At 40.3% G+C, this 18,738-nt stretch overlaps 1 protein-coding gene across 1 annotated transcript in view; it reads left to right on the top strand.

Annotated features, from left to right (window-relative positions):
- The first annotated feature begins 285 nt into the window (after nt 1–285).
- The window catches only part of si:ch211-250c4.3 (uncharacterized protein LOC100535981 homolog), a 41,334-nt gene continuing 22,881 nt past the window's right edge, over nt 286–18,738 (top strand). The window contains exons 1-2 of the mRNA XM_054600489.1: nt 286–484; nt 16,300–17,096. Coding sequence (XP_054456464.1) covers nt 406–484; nt 16,300–17,096 — 876 coding nt within the window. The 5' untranslated portion in view covers nt 286–405. The remainder of the gene's footprint in view (nt 485–16,299; nt 17,097–18,738) is intronic.

Below are 18,738 nucleotides of genomic sequence, written 5' to 3'. Positions count from 1 at the left end.
TCTTGTCGCTTCCTGTTCGCCTTCAGGCTGAGTGTAAATCTCCGACCTCGTCTGATTTTGTCCCTCCTCCACCTCTCTCCCTTTAGCCGGCTGCAACTCCTCCTCCTCCACCACCTCCTCCTCCTCTTTCAGCTCTGAGTGGACCAGCCCCCTTTACTTTTCCCAGCTGGAGCTCTCTCACACACTCATACACAAGCGTCTAGGCTGTCCAGCTGGCGAGGAGACACAGGTATCATGACCCTGCTCGAGGACAACCTCCACATGAATTCCCCAACAACAGACAGCTTTTAAACTGAACTTCAAGGCAACCTCTTGAAGAACACAATGAAGAATTTCTAAGTTTTTTTCTTCCTGCAACTTCACTACATTTGAATTGTCCTCAACCTCAGGGATTGTTACAGGAAGATGAGTGTGAAGAGGAAAAAGGCTGGGCTGGTGATCAGCTGGCAGAAGTCCATCTCCATCCTGGCTCCTTGGAGGAAAGGTACGGCCCCCTTCTATCTTATTCCATATCTCTCCATGGCAGCATGTGTGGTCTAACCCTCCCACCAGCATGTCATTTCTGTGTCTCCTCTGAGCAGTGATTTCAGTCATAGGCTGTGTTTTATTTGACCTCTCTGATAGCTCTCTGTTCAGGCCATTTGTCTCAGTAAGCAGAGGGGTGAGAAGCACTCCAAGTGCCTCTCTGCTGACATTTGAATGGAGAAGAAGACGTGTTAAAAACCTTCAGAACTGACTTAGCTGTGGGTCTACGGGGACACTTTAATGGGAATCTGCAGTTGGTTAAGGGAGACTAGCTGCTCCATCACATGACTCAGTCTGTTTAATGAAAGTTTAATTGGATTCCCAGACATTCATTTTTCTTTCTAAAGGGCTATAAACATTCAGGGGGAACTTTTAATACCTAAGTCTTCATCTTCTTTGGCACCTCATCATAAAACTTTTAATTTCATTTAAAGACGTGATTTTAATGAAAACTGGGAGCAGTAAATACTGTGTCTGTTGTGGTTGCTCCAACAACACAGACATGGAGAACTCAGGCCTGTATTGCTCCTCCTCCATCAGAGGAGAACTTTAACTTGATAACGTGATAGGTAGCTGCCGTACTACTCCTTATGTGAGCCTAAGAAAAAGATATCCAGGGAAGCTGGAGTTGCTGTGTATGTGTTGTGTATGTTACTGCTCTATTAAAGAATGATTGGATGTAAAGCTGATAGTAAGTTACTTAACGTCATGACTATAAAATATTATTATATGTTGCTTTAATAGAATTAAAAAAACTGATTCAACATCATTTAAAGTTGCATTAATTGTTTGGGCACTTGGAGGCAGCAGAGCAAGCTAAAAACAAATATTTAATCACCTTATGAAGTAATTGGTTAATGTGTTAGCAAATAATATGCACGTATATTGTCGCTACCAACTCCTGAGGAACGTATCTGTTCATGTCATACTCCACGTTCAGTCGCTAACTGTGTGAGCTGTGTGCTGCTGAGCAGGTCTGTACTGAGGCGTTATAACTGGTTTCTCTGCTGGAAACGAGGTTGGTAAGGGCGCTCGTTGTAAATATAGAAAGTGCAGGCAAAGCCGTTGTACTAGGGGCCCATGCGGTGGAGGAGCCCATAGAGAGCGAGCCCTCATGTTTTTTTAAAATGATATGCCCCCTCAATTAATTATAGAAACTGGAAACTATAAAAATATTTGATTTTTATCACATACAGATATGAAATGGCAATTGCAGATGGGTGACGAACTGTGACTAGATCCACTTCTTATATAGAGTCTATGAGATGGACAAGCTGAGCACATGGTGTGCCCCATGTATGCTTCATATAGTATCTAGTGTTCTCTGGGGCCGGTCGTAGACACCTTACACCACTGGCTAAGAGCTCTAAAGGGTTAACGTTCTATATTACAGCATGTGTCTGAAGATGATGGTGATGAAGATGATGACAGTGTTTGCCTGCGTTGAGTTTGTGAAATCTCTCGCTGCCAGACAAATTCAAAAGCGACTACAACACAGGGAAAGTTCTCCGTCTCATCCCTCTTACCTCTTCCCTTTTTAATCTTGGCGTCAGGTTGCCCTGCATTCCATGAGCCTCATCCAGATATCACTGTCAGCTCACTGACAGTACGCACAGCCACACCTGCAGAGCTGCCAATCCTCCAGCCGTTTTGTTGTGGGAGGGTGATAAATCTGTCCATTGTTGCTGCTGCGAGGAAGTCCCTCCGCTCTGCTTGACAGCGGTCACGTTGTTACTCAGAGTAGGAAGAAGAGGACCATTGTTAAGATAACACTCACATTGTGTACAGTGTCGCTGTTGAGGAGCGGGAGATTGTCTGGGGAGCCGAAGCTGTATGTTCTCCAAACTGTGGCAAAAACATCATCACTGGCTGGAATCCGAAGGATTGAAAGATTTGTTGGAAGGACGTAGTTAATGTAGTTTGGTTCATTTACTATCCCCTGAATCACCTTTTTTGAAGGGAAGGTCAATATACAAATTATGTTTTAGTTTTTGAGTTCAGGATATTTTGGTGGCAGAAAGATAAAGATAGCTCTGCATTACACCCCTCATGTAGAGGTTCTTTAGTCAGAAGACACTACAGCTAAAACGTTGAAAGATTATATTTGAACATAACATTGGCAGAGAGTATGTGTGGAAAACATGGACAAGGGAGAGAGCGGTTTCAGTGACATAGTTCACATCCTGCAGCGTTGGCAGGACTTTGTGGGAATTACGGAGAAAGTTATTTTTGACCCTGAAAACAGAAGTTCCACTATTATGACTGTCCATTCAGCAAGAGATGAGCTCATAGATTATCAAAGCATATTAATTAATCATTTTTCTTCCCTTTTTGTCTTTTATTCTTTACCTTTTCCAATTATTTAATTCTTTCTTCGGCTGATGTGAACACATGAAAATAACCCAAACTGGAAATATGAGTCAGTACTTTTATTTCAGATACTTGATTACATTTCTTCATTAAGATTCTTAACACAGGACCGTCACACCACTGATCATTTGTTATGCTTGGCCAACACATTCTCACAAGTCAAGTATAGCAGTTTGGTCAGTGGCCCTACGCTTCACGCTATGACGCTCTAGGTTCGACTCTAGAGTCTAGAGTTTCCACTCGTTACATGCATACACTCTCTTTTCAAAATGAACTCCTTTACTCCCGCCTTAACTTTGGCAGTAGAACATCATAGTTTGATGCAAAGTGCATGTGGAACTGCTGGATATGTTCACATTTGTCTCATTGTACCCATAAATCCCTGCATTATTGAATATTTTTGTCACGCTAAGCAGTAGAAATAAGAGAGAACGTAAGAGCTCTAGAGTTTCAGTAAATGTCACCATGTTTGCTTCGTGTGAAAGCACCTTGAGAGTGTTGGGGGTACGGGCCTTGCTAAATGTCTCACTGAGAAAACTATTGGCTGCTCTAACATGGATCTGTCAGAGGAAATTAGTCAGAGGAGATTTGACTTGAGTTACAGTGCTCCTGCACATTCTTGCCTTATCTTAATGGTCTGTGAGTTGTGGGGCCCCCGTTAGCTTTGATAAAGAGGGAGTCTGGGTATCATCCTTAAAGTTGATGACGCCACTGTCAAGACAGAGGTGGAAAACAGAGCAGGCATCCCAGCTGGGCCACGTGTTGAAAGATGAGTCCAGAAGAACACCGTCTTCCTTGGTTTGGAGGATGCTGATAGTTTGTGGGGGTGCAGTGCTGCTTCAGAGCTTTTTAGTAGAATCACCAGTAGTGTAGAAAATGAATTTTACTGTAAAGATAGTCCTCAAAGTGAAAATAACATGCTACCTGAATCCTTATTTCCTAACAGCTTTCATTTAACAGGATTGACTTATTTCATTCTGTGCATGTTGAACTATATGGGAAAACTGTCTTACTCTGTGTTCAGACTGTATATGAAGTGGACGTAGTCATGGCGATGTCACCCATTGGTTTTGTGCCTTTTTGAAGCCTTGAGTTTAGCGATTTTGCCGTCGCCATCTCGGTTTACAGTATTCGCCATGTTGTTTTTTTTCACAGCCAATGAACAGAAGTTACCATATTTGGAATGTGGAGGAGTGACGTAGAGACTCTGTATACAGCTCTGGTAGCGACAACGACCTGTCAATCACAGTAAGCCCACCCTAAAGCATACTCTGCTTTATATTTGACTCTAAATGGAGCATCATTTACTAAATGAAAACCATGCTGTATTGAAGAAGACTTGAAACTAGAGATTGTGACCATAAACTCATGTTTGCAATGTTTACTGATGGAATAAATCAAGAGAGAAGTAGAGTCATTTTCTCATAGACTTCCATACAATAGACTTATGTTTGCATGCACATATACGATGGCTCTGTGCTATTCCCAGTGGGCCATGACAGTAATCTCGAACTAGCAACGGCGAGAGACAAATATTTTTATTTTATTTTATCCTGTTTGAATTGGGCCATGAATTACACGATGTTTGTCAATTTCAAAGATAATTTTGCAAAACAAGAAAGTCACAGTTCAGTCTTGACCACTGACCACCCAGAGTGCTAACAAGGGCCTGACATACCCATGACGCACCACTGTCTTGTCACAGCCTGTTTATGACCTCCTGTGCTTATGATCTGAGAGGTCAACTGAGCCAACCGTTCAGCCAGAGGGCTCACACGAGTCTGGAGGTGGTGCGTCCTAAAATCCATCTCCTGTATTAAGAGGCAGCCGGGCGGAGTACACCTGCCGCCTATATCTCCTAAACATATTTCAACGGGTATCCCTTAAAATTGCTTTTACATTTTTGTTCGTGTATGAATTTGAGATACATCATATCAATAATTCTGATGTAGGGATGTATTTTTTTGCTTTGGACGGAGACAGGCTACTTGTTCCCCCATGCTTACACACTTTATGCCAAGCTCGGCTAACCATGTCCTGACTCTAGCTCCATATTTACTAGTTGTCTATACAACATTCAGATCATTAATATCTCATCAACAGCTATCATCTATGTAAAGATATAGTGGTGTCATGTCTATCTGAGCAGAGAATGAAGTCTCTCTCTGTGTCTGTTGTTAGCGGAGCTTTCCTGTCTTTGTATACACAGCTTTTAGTTAGTGCATGTTAGTGCATGTGAGCGTGCCCCATTGGTTCGCTAACGGACGCCGCTCTGCACTGCTCTCTTACTTCAGTTACAGCGGTTAACGCCCTGCAGACCTACAGTGTCACAGTGTTTATCCTCTGGTTCCACCTCAGGTATTACTGTTAGCTTTGTTAACACTGTCGCTGTGGTTTGCGCTGTTTGCGCTGTTAGCGCTCTTCGCACTTTTGCTGTTGTTTGCGCTGTTAGCACCGTTAGCTATGAGCCCTCCCCAAATCTGCTTTACTCATATTAATGCATGTGTCTGCTCTCTTTCTCCTACTTAACTCATACATGTAAACTGTAAGAGACGTACCCAGTAATGGGGGACTGCATACAATTCACTCCATTAGCTAATTGTTTAGTTTAGATCAGTAAATTCATAAGGTCATGTGGCCGGTCATTCGCTTTTTTTCTCCCTGCAACGGTTGTGTACAGAGCTGGTTCTGACCCGTGAGCCTGTAAGCCAATTACCCTTGACACCCAGTGCTCTACAATCCTCACTCCTTTAAAACAGTTTGCTGCATTTGTTGGTCTAACAATAAGTAGACCAACAGCATGAGGTATAAACTAATATTTATTGAAAATACAGTTCTTTTGAATCTTAGGATAAGTGAATAATAGTATTAACATTTAATTAAAAATGTAGAAAATAATAAAATATGACAATTATTTACTACAGTCCTCACAATAATATACATTTAGCTTTGGTTAGCAATGTTAACATAGGCCTATAGGCTATGGTAGTATAGCAACTGTAAATTATAGATAACAATGTTATTATTAATTTTATATGCTGCATCAGGCCCATTCAAACTGGCTCCCCCAGATTTTCATTCATACATTTTCAAATATAAAATCATATTTATTCTATGGCTTGGCTGAATACGCTACTTGATGGTTATTATTTACTGAGAGCTGTGCATCCATATTGCCTATTTAAAATGTCAATACATTGATTTACATTTTGCATAATTCAAGAATTGTAACTAAACCTTTAGTATGGACTAATATTTGTCTTGTTTTAAAAGGATCACGCCCATAAATTGTCTGGGCGGATCCACAAAGAGGTTGCTGCTGCTGGAAAGTGCATATGAATGCATGTTATGAAATGGGGGCGACTGTGGCTCAGTTGTAGAGCAATGTGTCCTTGGCCAAGACAAGTGAATGTGAATGTTGTGTCAATGTTAGTTAGACATGATGTGCAGGTGGCACCTTGTATGGTAATCCCTGCCATCAGTGTATGAATGGGTGTAAATGGGTGAATGATGACATGTAGTGTTAAAGAGCTTTGAGTGGTCGGAAGAGGAGAAAAGCGCTCAACAGGTACAGTCCATTTACCATTTAACCATAAACACGCCAATAATAGCAAAGCTACGGCCAGCTCTGACCTCCCCTCTCCTCAGTAGACTCTCATCAATGTTTTGAGATGTTTTGGTGATGGTATGGTTTAGTGGATTTGGAGCTGGTCATGGTTACACGTTGTGTAGTAGTGATACTGGATACCTGGAGAGGTTGGATGGAGATATACGTTTCTAAAATATCAGTGGAACTAGCATAGGCAGAGTACGTTAGCACATCATTAACTAGTGTTAGCACTTCTATGCGACGCTGAAGGTACACATAATGTATTTTAATGATTGTAACTGAACAAAGACTAATATGGTTGTTCCTTAATTACATTGTCTTCTTTCACCATCACCAGGTGATGTGGTGGTTTGCTGTTACACTGTGATCTGTAGACTTTATCTTCTATCTTCATCTTTTTAACCTGTTTTAATCAGTTTAACATCATGGATATATAATACAAACACATATTGTAGACCCGTTTGTGTGCTTTTCCCTGAAATCCCTTTTTCGTTTCCAGAAATTAGATAATATTTCTTCAGCGATTGCAGTTAGTGGCAGTGTGGGCTCCATGGTAATGTAGCTCCGACAGCTTGATGGATTATGAGTAGGGGGTGGGGCTTAGCCAATGGTCAATTCACTCTCATTGTGTAGTTAACACTGACACGAGGGGGAGGCGGAGCTTTTTTGGGGGGGCCTATAACATTTTAACATTTTCAGGAGAAGGGGGTGTAATTATGCAACTTTTGCACTTTTACTATTGGGCAACAATTTACTAAAGCTACATAAATACTATGTTTATTTATGATGTTTTGATAAGTGTTCAATTGGGTTCAAAAATAACATTTGGTTGGCATTACCTATATTTAGGATAAACAGGATTATTGCTGGCCTCCATGGGCCCCCCAGGAATGTGTAGCTGAATTTGTGTATGATGTTAAAAAAGTATAAAATTCTTGCTGCAGAGCGAAATATATCGTCTTTTTTAATCAACACATTCTTCTTTCCTGACGAAAACCTAGCGCTAACAATGCGAAATATATCGTCTTTTTTAATCAACACATTCTTCTTTCCTGACGAAACCTAGCGCTTACCCACAATGCACAACATTGCCAGACTGGAAGGAGATTTTAGTGCATTATGCTAATGGAGGCTAATGTAGCATTGAGTGTCTAGCCTCAAGCAGAGTTAAGGAGTTAGCTACAGCGCTCTGTGTTTTTTTGTTAGCCCCTGGATGTAGGCTGTGTTTTCCCTCCACCCTTCCAGGCAGTTTAGAGATTTGTTCTCATGGTGTCCATCAGAGAGGGCAAAGGGGCAAACCACTTAACACCCTTAGTCCTGAAAACTCTGACTTTGTAAGGAATTAACTTGAATGACAATGCTAGCACCGCCTGGAAGGTGAAATGAATATCATGAGGAATGTCAGAAGGACATCTTTGGAAAGGAAATAAGCTTTAAGATGGGTGGGGAAAGGGGACTCTCTGTAATCACATGTTTTGGTTCTTACTCTAAGCACTGAGACTGGAAATAGGCCGAGTCAGCCAGTGTAGACAATTGCAGGATAGAATATCTGTTTGTGTTGTTTGGGAGGGATGAGGACAGCTGGTTCCGGGGGCCGACACCTGTCCGGCTGACGATGACGGCTTAGAGAGGACTGTCGGAAAAGAAGGGGATTGTATCACAATAGCAACAAGTCAGATTACACAGCTGAGTTGGCTGGATGACTTCAGCTTATAATTAAAGTCAAGCTGCTCTCCTTATTGTCTGCTGTTAGTTCAGGAACAGACAGGCACTGAGAAAACTACATAAGAGAACAAAAAAAAGTTAGAATTGAGGCGGCAAGTTGAGTAAAAACAAATGCCTGATGTTAGAGAGAAACAATCTGTTGTCATTCTGCTTGTGCTGGAATTTAGAAGTAATTTAATTAATTTCAGAGCTTTAACATTCTCATTTGAGTTTTTTTCAGTTTCCACTTTTTTGGAAAGAAAGAAATTGTAAATAAATTATTGGACTGTTCAGCAGCTGAAAATAAGTTCAGAAAAGATGACAAAGAGACACCACGTTTGACTTCTTCAGAGCTGCAACTTATACTGCCCAGTATTATGTTCACAATGGACAACAATGCACCTCATGATTAATGTCCAAAGCCAATGTTCAGTGTCATGCAGGAAGTAGTGAAGTGGAGAGTAAGTGTGTGGGGACCAACTTTCATGCAGGAGACAACAGAACTTGTTTTGACATAGATGTTTTTTCACATCTGTTAGAGTTGTTTGACCACCCAGAGCCACATTCAATGCAAACGTCATCAACCAAATTGGCATCTGATAAGATGATTCACTGCAGTCATTGATTACAATACAGCTTAGGGTGGGGGATGATAGGGACTGATAGCTTAACAAAGGATGTACCAAAGATGCAACAGCAGTGATTGTTCTCTTGGCAGCTAAACCAAAGCTTTTGCTAATGTCATTCTTTCAGTAGTCCTGTGTCGGACTAGTGCTATCCATTGCAGCCACGTAATTAATTCAGTTTTGTCTTGTATTTTTTATTTTTTACAACTAATAGAACAATAAAATGCATAGGACTCTGTGTGCAAGGTTTCTGTGCCTAACAGTTTTTTACTGGATAACGTATTAGAAAAAGGCCTATAGTCTTGATTCATTTATTTTACTGTTAGCACAATCGTTCCCTATCCTAACCATACTGTGGCTGCCAGGCAGAAAGAAAGAAAATGTTGGCATAGAACGCTACAAAAGGAAAGCATTTATAGTGAACTTTTTACAGTTTTTTCTAGATGCAATGTTCTTGTCTGGCATGGTCTCTTCTGTGCCTTTGTGTGATTTAACTTAGAATAAATGATTAAGAAGAACAGAATGATTAAGTAAATAAACTGCGAAATGCAAATGCTCTGGCTTTTGATTGACTGGCATAAAGTAAATGGAGAGACTGGGGGAATTACTTCTTACTTTACTTTTCCTCCTGAGAGATAACATCCTGAATAAAGTTATTGTTTGATGGAAACAATAACATCTTATCTGTTTCATATGTGGTTGAGACCTGAAGCTGCTTGACCTACATTCACTTTTTTGGTATTTTTGCTCCAACACATGACTCAGTTCCATTCATACTCCCAGAAAGGTACATTACAATGTCTTGCATTGTTGACACAATTACTCCTATACTTTAAAAATGACCCAATAAAAAGCATCTACACTTCTTATTTACAAATAGGTTAGTGTAGGTCAGTTTAACAGTCTCATGTCTGGGCCAACAGGATTTACCCAAGCAGCAACTTCCGAGGTTGAACAATGAAGCTGTAACACTTCCTGTAAGTCGCTTTGGATAAAAGCGTCTGCTAAATGACTGTAATGTAATGTAATGTAATGTACTGTAATGTCAAATGTCCACTTGAGGCTCCAACAGCGAGTCAATCCCAATAGACTTCCATGTTAAGTCCCAACTTTACAACAGAAATAAACATGTTGACAGCCTGGTACAAAAAACTGTTTCGGTCTCTAAACTAATATCCCTGTTCATGACAACTACACAGGGTGAATTTTTAGACTATATTAAGGCTTAGAGGTGGACAGGTGGATGCGTTCTGCTAGGTGTTGACTCAAAATCAACCTCAGTTTGTAGTTTTAGGGCCTTTTAGAGAGTTTGTCATGCAAATATCAGTGAAATAATAAGGCTTGCTGTGTGGTTAATTCTACACCTGGCATCCTGCTGGCCAATGTGCTGCCTTTGAATGATGAGCTGCAGCTGAATGACTTTTGTGCTCCCAACTATTTTCAACGGGTTTCAGTGCCTTATTTGAAAAACGTTAATTAACTAAAAAGCTAGCTACGTTGCATAAATTGAAAGAGCTGACGGCATTTCACTGGAGTTGTAACTCTACCATCTATCTATCTATTTATATCTATATCTATATCTATATCTATATCTATATCTATATCTATATAATTAAATTAAATTAAATTAAATTAAATTAAATTAAATTCAATTAAATTCATTTTATTTTGTATAGCCCAAAATCACAAATTACAAATTTGCCTCAGAGGGCTTTACAATCTGTACACATGCGACATCCTCTGTCCCAGAACCCTCACATCGGCAGAAACCTCTGGGAGAACGACAGAGGAGGGATCCTTCTCCCAGGATGGACAGAATGCAATAGATGTCATGTGTACAGAATGAACAGCATAACAGAGATACAACACATTCAATGTATATGACATAAATGATTCATAGAATAAGACTACTTATAATAACAGCAGCAATTATTACAGTAGAATTATAGCCATGAAAATAGGGATAGTAATGTGATTAATAATAATAATGGAATTCGTGGAAACGATTCGTGGAAACCTGCGACGCGAGAAAGCAAAAGGGCTTCAGGGTGGAAGCAAAGCTAATATGCTTAATGGTACAGGTAATAGTAATAGTAATGTGACTAGTAATAATAATGGTGGTAGCAGTCGGTGTCAGCAGGGCCGTAGCAGGATGCACGACCACGGTCCAGGTACAGCCACGATTTATAGAAGCCTGCGAAGCGAGAAAGCACAAAGACTCCAGGGTACAAGCAAGTCAATAAGCGTAATAGTACAGGCAATAATAATAGTAATGTGACTAATACTAATAGTAGTAGTAGCAGTGGGTTTAGCAAGGCCTCAGTAGGTGGCACGATGACAGTCCTAATATATGGACTGATTCCCCCCGATTCCTGGGAACCTGCGTGGCGAGAAAGCTCAAGGACTCCGGGGAAGAAGCAAAATCAATAATGTGCATAAATAGGAGATTAATACATAAAGATGGAGGGAGAGAAGAGGAGAGAGGAGCTCAGCGTATCCTAGGTAGTCCCCGGCTGTCTAGGCATATAGCAGCATATCTAGGGGCTGGACCAAGGCCAACCTGAACCAGCCCTAACTATAAGCGCTATCAAAAAGGAAGGTCTTAAGCCTGCTCATAAAAGTGGTGATGTGTCTGCCCCCCGGACTGAAGCTGGAACCTGGTTCCACAGAAGAGAAGCCTGATAACTGAAGGCTCTGGCTCCCATCCTACTTTTACATACTCTAGGAACCACAAGTAACCCTGCATTGATGGATCTATATCTATATCATGTGTACAGATTGTAAAGCCCTCTGAGGCAAATTTGTAATTTGTGATTCTGGGCTATACAAAATAAACTGAATTGAATATCTATATCTATATCTACAGTATATATACAGTACCAGTCAAAAGTTTGGACACACCTTCTCATTCAACGACTTTGAAGAATCTAAAATATAAAACATATTCTGGTTTGTTGAGCATTTGTTTGTTTACCACATTCCTTCATAGTTTGGATGTCTTCAATATTAATCTACAATGTAGAATTTTTTTTTTTTAAATTAAGAAAAACCATTGAATGAGAAGGTGTGTCCAAACTTTTGACTGGTACTGTATATGGAGTTGGTTAGGGTTAACCCTAACCCTTTAATTCTTTCTATTGAAAAATAAAATACCAAACCTATCTGAGTAAAGCTCTTTATTTACTCTCCATGCCGTCCTACAGTACATGGCAGTTCATGTACTACATGCCATCACTGCTGCACCGTGACCTTCTTGATTCCTGTGTGTGAACCTCAGCATATCTCTTGACACACTGATTACACAGCTGACTGTATCCTGTCTTGTCATGTATACATACGGCCAATTATGAAAGATTCAGGAGCTGCTGCTTGAAGACTGGACATGGGCATTACATCCTTCTATCTCTCCTCAGTTTACAGTCTTGTCTACAGTTTGATAGTACAGTTCAACCCTGAGAACGCAGTCTTTAGTTCATACAATCATATTGTATATTGGTGATTTAGCTCTACATATATAACTGGACTTAGGTTAACAAAGGATACTTTGAATGTCAATGTTTCTGAATCAAGCAAACATATCATAAATATGTTTCAAACTGACCTTGTGTCACGCTGACAGAAACACAATGCCATGTGGATGATGTTGTGAAACAATTGGTTAGGTTAAGGTTTGGTTAATTTGGTTAAGGTTAGAAAAACGGTTCGTGCTAAAATAAAAACGTAACATATTAACAACCATCACAACATAACTAGCAATAGTAAAATAAATTACTCTGCCTTAGGTAATGTTAAGTAGCAAGCATGACCCCAACGTTTGCTTTTGGTTTCATATGATGCACGTTCAGCGGTATCCTGGGTGAAAGTCCTCTGTTTGTTTGACCTTACTCCCTCCTACCCTTTATGTACTTTTGCACACCTTATACTTGTTTTTACACCACGTAACTTTCAATAATGGCTGCTCGATGTACTTGCTCTTTGCTTTGCTCATTGTAATACCTTTATGTTGGCCCAAAGGCAGATAAATAAAAAGCAGTTTATACTCCAGAAGAGGGACTGTGTATTAAACTGGATGGTGAAACACAGATATGATTATAGCTTACTCAATTTGAGAGCTAAAAAAATTATAAATTTGAAAGTTTGTAAGAATTAACATGTTACAGTTCTCCATAGCTGAAATTCACTACTTATTAGGTTGCCTCTGTGAGCTAATCCTCTGACTGCAGTATTGAAAGGAATTCATTATTTTCCTACTTTGATGATCTGACACTCATCTGAAAAAACTGAGAAACATCAGGAATAAATGTCAAGCAGAGGAGTTCTAGAAAAAACAGCAGGGATCTAAAATGAATGTTTTTATATAATCTCATGGATTATTTATGCCTGTGTCATTTCATGACTACTGTTTGCATTGCTGTTCACTCTTATCATTTTAAATCACTTTCTGGTCAGAGGTATTGCTCAAGAGACAGTCAACACTGATTTAGGCTACCACAGACAGAAACACACAATGGGCTTCACTCAATACAGTGAGGTCAGTGAGGAAAACAATACGCCTCAGAGGTGACCTGCTGAGGAAATAAAATAAATTGCTGTACACATTCTTCTATTTTTCCTAGCGTTTGGCAAAAACAGGAAATTAGTTTTTTAGTCTACACAGAACAGAAGTTGTTTTGGGAATCAAGCTTGAGTTGAGCAATAAAAAAAACAAAACAATTCTGCATGTTTCATAATCAGTTTGTGGCAGACTCAAACAACAAGAGCAGACCCAATGTTGAAGAGTCATTGGTAGAGTATTTTAAAACACACTTAAGGCTTGACCGTACAGTTTTGAAGTCAAACAGAAAGGTCATAGTAAGTCACTGCCTTGATGAGGTCACGATGTGATCCAGTTGGAGCATGTAAACAACTCTGTTAAAGTTAAGGAAATATTGTAGTTCGAGTTTTAAAAAATTCTCATAGAATCTATCATTAACATATTGTCCTGACAGTCATCATTCATAAGGCAGGTAAATGTGTCATTTGAATAAAGAACTGATGCTATTGTTTTTGGAGGAGAGTGATACATTATTTGATGATGTGCATAATTTGTTGTGTTCATTTGTATTTTGAAGAGTTGAGTTTGCTACATTCTGACCATATGAACACTGTAAAAACAGGGAAAGTGCACTTTAAAATAATGGCCAGGCTCTTTGTTTTTGTGTTGAATCACAGAGGAAAACAGAGACTCTGTTTAATATGGGAAGAGACCTGGTTCAGAGCCTTTAGAATCTGATATGGCACAACCAAACACTATATTATCAGTGTTTTGGCAGAGCTGCTCCTTTTCAACATCAGGGTTACAAAAACATTTCATTTTCCAGGAAAATGTTACATCAACATGGCAAAAGAAATGTGGGTGTGTTGCTGTTTTGTAGAGTTTTCTGAGGGAAATCTTCTGTAAATAAACCTGAGCTTCCCTTTTTTTCAACAATTTGATACTTTTTACATCAAAAGCAAGTTTTGCATTGTTTTGTATTAATCCATTTTACAGATATTTTTCATTTTATGACTTTTAGTGATGGTCAAAGTTGAAAACCCAGTGAGTTCCTTTCAGCTTACATCCTGTTTCTATCACTTGTGGATCATTCATCATGCATCAGAGGCCTCCACCCTTCAAATTCACAACATCCCCTCTGGATCATCTAAACCACACATACACGCTGCAGTTCTACCTTTGCTTTTGCTCAGCCTATTATCAATACACCAAAGACTTTCACTTTCATTCAAATTCTCACAACATGCTTTGGGAAAAAAATCCCCTCCAAGGACTCCCTCCCCCAGAGTTCCACTCAGAGAGGATAAAAGCCTCGGATTTACCACTTCAAAGAACTTTTAATCTCATATTGGCCCCGCCAAGATCTCCAATTCATGCTGCAGGAAGTCGCCTGACCTCCATTATTGTTGAGGTGTGATATAGCACTCTGGAATTATATTCTTCCAAATGGTGCTTAGCTGCAGTTTTATTTCAGGCTTTTTACTTCACAGCCATAACAACCTCTGAGCTTAATCAGGGCCCCTGCATTTTCCTTGGGAACGAAGGAATCCTTTTAATCCTTTCTCTTAAAATTCAAAGGTTAGAAGGTAGGCACAAATGTCCATTTGATTGACAGAGAGACATATCAAATTCCCCACAGTGAGAAAGAGGAGAGGACACATATGACTGCCTCGTGTAATGGTCTCAACTGGAGCTTCAGATCAAAGCTGGACAGGTAGGGGACACTGACACATTGTATAGAATGCAGGATTACAGAAACAGCAGCCTGAAAGCATTCAGTCTTATCACTATAGATGTACTTTTTGGAAGGTTCGTATGGTCCATTCATAATCAAAGACTGGATCAATTCTAGAAGTAGCCAACTGATGCTGACAGAATGGTTGAAATACCTGTGCTTATACAGTCTGTCATTTTGTTCTGAAAATACCCTTACAATGAATTATAGTTGAACATCAGCCAGGTTTTATATAATTTGGTTGTTGGCACCCTCTGTCATCCCTAAGCTACACCTTGGCTTAACCTCAAGTATTTCAAGGTCTTTAGTTTCCTTTGAGGGATATCAGAGACATTTCACCCTGTGTGAAAACACACTGGCGGCCCAGGTATGCAGATGGGGGACACTGTCCTCCCAAGAAAAACTGCCGCGACCCTCCTTTCAGCAAAGGCCCAATAATTCAGGTAAGGCCTCTAGCGGTTGTTTCATGTTTTACACCGTCAGTCAGTGCTGGTTTCTTTCAACTCTGACCACAAATGTTTGCAAATCTTTACCAATATGGTGAAGGTCTAAAAACCCTAATCAAGTAGTTATTTCAACACAAACCATGCTCTTTCCCTAACCAAAGATTTCCTTGTGCCTAAACATTACATTACATTACATTACAGTCATTTAGCAGACACTTTTATCCAAAGCGACTTACAATAAGTGTATTCAACATAGGTATTCAAGAGAACTACTAGTCACCAGTAGTACTTCTTGAAGAGGTGAGTTTTCAGCCTGCGCCTAAAGATGGGCAGTGACTCTGCTGTCCTGACGTCAGTGGGGAGTTCATTCCTCCACTGAGGGGCCAGGACAGAAAGAAGCTGTGACCGGGTGGATCGGCCGCAGGGACCTCTGAGCGACGGGGCAACCAGTCACCCCGAGGCAGCAGAGAGGAGTGGTCGGGCGGGGGTGTAGGGCTTGACCAAGGCCTGGAGATAGGAAGGAGCTGTTCCTCTCACTAAACCTAACCAAGCCTTAACCATTGCTGTGTGGTATCAAAAAAGCTTTTCATTTAGTTGCAGTGTTGGAACAGTTTTGAAGGCAATGTCTTTATGCCAATGAATTAATGGGATCAGAAAACTCTTAAGCAATTACAAACAACTTATTATTTAGCGACCTTTTGAAATTGGGGCTTCTAAAATAAATCTATATTTCTTTGTTTGTTAAACAGGGAAAGGAGACAGAGATGCGGTTCTGGACAGTGAGGTTGTTCTGACCAAAATGAAGCTCTTCAGCAACTTCCATGAGAGGCTCCTGATGGTCGACGACTCAGATTCCACCATCTCAACAGTGTCGGTTTCAGAGCAGGACATCTTGGACCACACCAAAACCTCTGACGGGAATTCCCATCTTGATGACATGTCCGGGCAGCCTCGTATGGAGTCCGGCTCAGACTACCTGTCTGCCATTTTCTCAGAATCTCAGCTGCAGAGGTTATACAAGTTTGAGTCGGACGACTCTGGAGTGGAGCTGCCCAGTGGCGCTTGCTCTCCGTCCACCCAGACAGGCTCTGAGCAGAGCTTCATGGTCCACAGTCGGGAGTCCTCCTGCAACTCCTGCAACCTGAACTCTGACCCTGCCACTCTCCCTGATGAACAAATCACATATGCAGAGAGCTCTGAGATTAAACAGGCACAGGATGTAGTGGATAATAGTCTGAGTATGGCAGTTGATACTCAGGATAATGTATTCATACACTCAGAGGAACTCAATTCAGCTGTGAGTGTGAAACTGCACATAGGTGAGGGAGTGGACACGGACCAGTGCCTGGCTTCAGGAATCAGCCCTGAAGAAGATAAGGAGATGTCTGGGCAGCTCGAGGAAAACTATGTTGTTACTGAAAGGACATGCTTAGAAGGAGCCAGCGATGACATGACGGCCAATAACTTTGAATCAGAGCCTATAAGGAGGAGTGCCACCAGTGACAGCCTGGAAGAGTATATGGACGAATGCTGCAGGCTGAGTGAGGTAAGAAGAAGATCATGTCCAAACATCCACCACTCCTTCCTCCATGTTCTGCACTTTATATGGGATAAGGCTAAGCGAGGTAACATAGATGTCCTTCTCCCTATAGCCACGGCCTTCAGCTCTTCCTTGAGTTCCTTGCCTCTTTCTGGTCGACAAAACATTTTCGGAAAAAATGTTACAGTCAAACTTTTGCAAATCTAATGTCACAGAAGAAGCTTTACATGTACATGTAGCAGATGAAACCCGGCCAGTGGTTAGCATTTTAGGGGATTTTCTACAAATGCAATATCATCTGAATAACTATGTTTTCTTTAGTGTATAATGACCTGAAACTAAGAATGGTTGTGTTTTATTAGCTTGAAATGAGCCCTTCATATCTACATAGGGAGTGGGTCCATAATGTTTCTACAGTAGCCCAGAACGGACAAACCACACACTGGCACACAGAGGGCCAACCATACAAGACAATGTGTTGGACAAGAAAACAGGCTAGGTCAGCAATAAGTAAACCAGTTATAAAATATAGAATATAAAATAAAAAATTAAAGATGATAAGGGAAGTATTCATAATATTGTTACACTAATCATAATACATTGAAATTAATTAAAATTTGAAAGTGCCTTTCACAAACTCAAAGACACCTTACAGTGTAAAAACAATAAAAGGACTAACAGATTTGGCTTGTCAGAGGATTTCTACTAATAGCTCCTGGGTGTCTGTCATCAAATATATCAATAAATATATCAAATGAAATGTCATGTTTGCATTAGTCATGCAATACAGTAAAATCAAATTAAAGTTAGGCAGTAGTGTAGGTCAGCCCTTGCCGGAGCCTTGTCAACACGTAGACACGCCCATGATTCTAAATTCCACTAAATCCTACACACTGTCTCTTTAAGGAGTGCTCAGACTGAATGTATAGCAAATTGTTGCCTGGCTTCAATTGGGTGAATCTGGCCGCTGATTGTTTGGGCAGTCTACTCATTCACCAAAAAGAGCATGTGTACAAACTGTACAGATGTTAGCTAGCAACAGAGGTAACATTAACACATTTTGTTACGATCCTTTAGTTTTGGTTATAAAAGAACTATGGGCAATAACCATAGACAGGATATAAGAAGTGGACATAGTCATTGGGATGTCACCAATTTGTTTGTTGTTGAAGCCTTAAAATTGGCAATTTTGCTATCGCCATCTTGGATTACGTTGTTGTTTTTTGCAGCCAATGAACCAAAGTTACCATATTTGGAATGTGGAGGAGTGATGTAGAGACTCTGTATACGGCTCTGGTAGCGGCAATATGGTCTATTTGACTCTAAATGGACCATGATTTACTAAATGAACATCATGCTGTATTGAAGAAGACTTGGAACTAGAGATTGAGACCATAAACTCATGTTTACAATGTTTACTGAGGGAATAAATAAAGAGAGAAGAAGAGTCATTCTTCATAGACTTCTATACAATCATACTTTTTTTTTTACATCCAGAGGAGTCGCCCCCTGCTGGTCAGTAGAGAGAATGCAAATTTTAAGACACTTCCGCATTGGTTTCACTTGGCAGAACCGGAGGCTGCCACCTGGCAGTAACATGATAATTCAGTTTCTGACTGATCTCAGAATTTATTAGTTATTAACCTTT

The sequence above is a fragment of the Anoplopoma fimbria genome, chromosome 6 (genome assembly GCF_027596085.1).
Source record: "Anoplopoma fimbria isolate UVic2021 breed Golden Eagle Sablefish chromosome 6, Afim_UVic_2022, whole genome shotgun sequence".
In the NCBI taxonomy this organism is placed as follows: Eukaryota; Metazoa; Chordata; class Actinopteri; order Perciformes; family Anoplopomatidae; genus Anoplopoma; species Anoplopoma fimbria.
The sequence above is the reverse complement of the archived record's forward strand: the minus strand, read 5'-3'. Positions and strand labels throughout refer to the sequence as shown.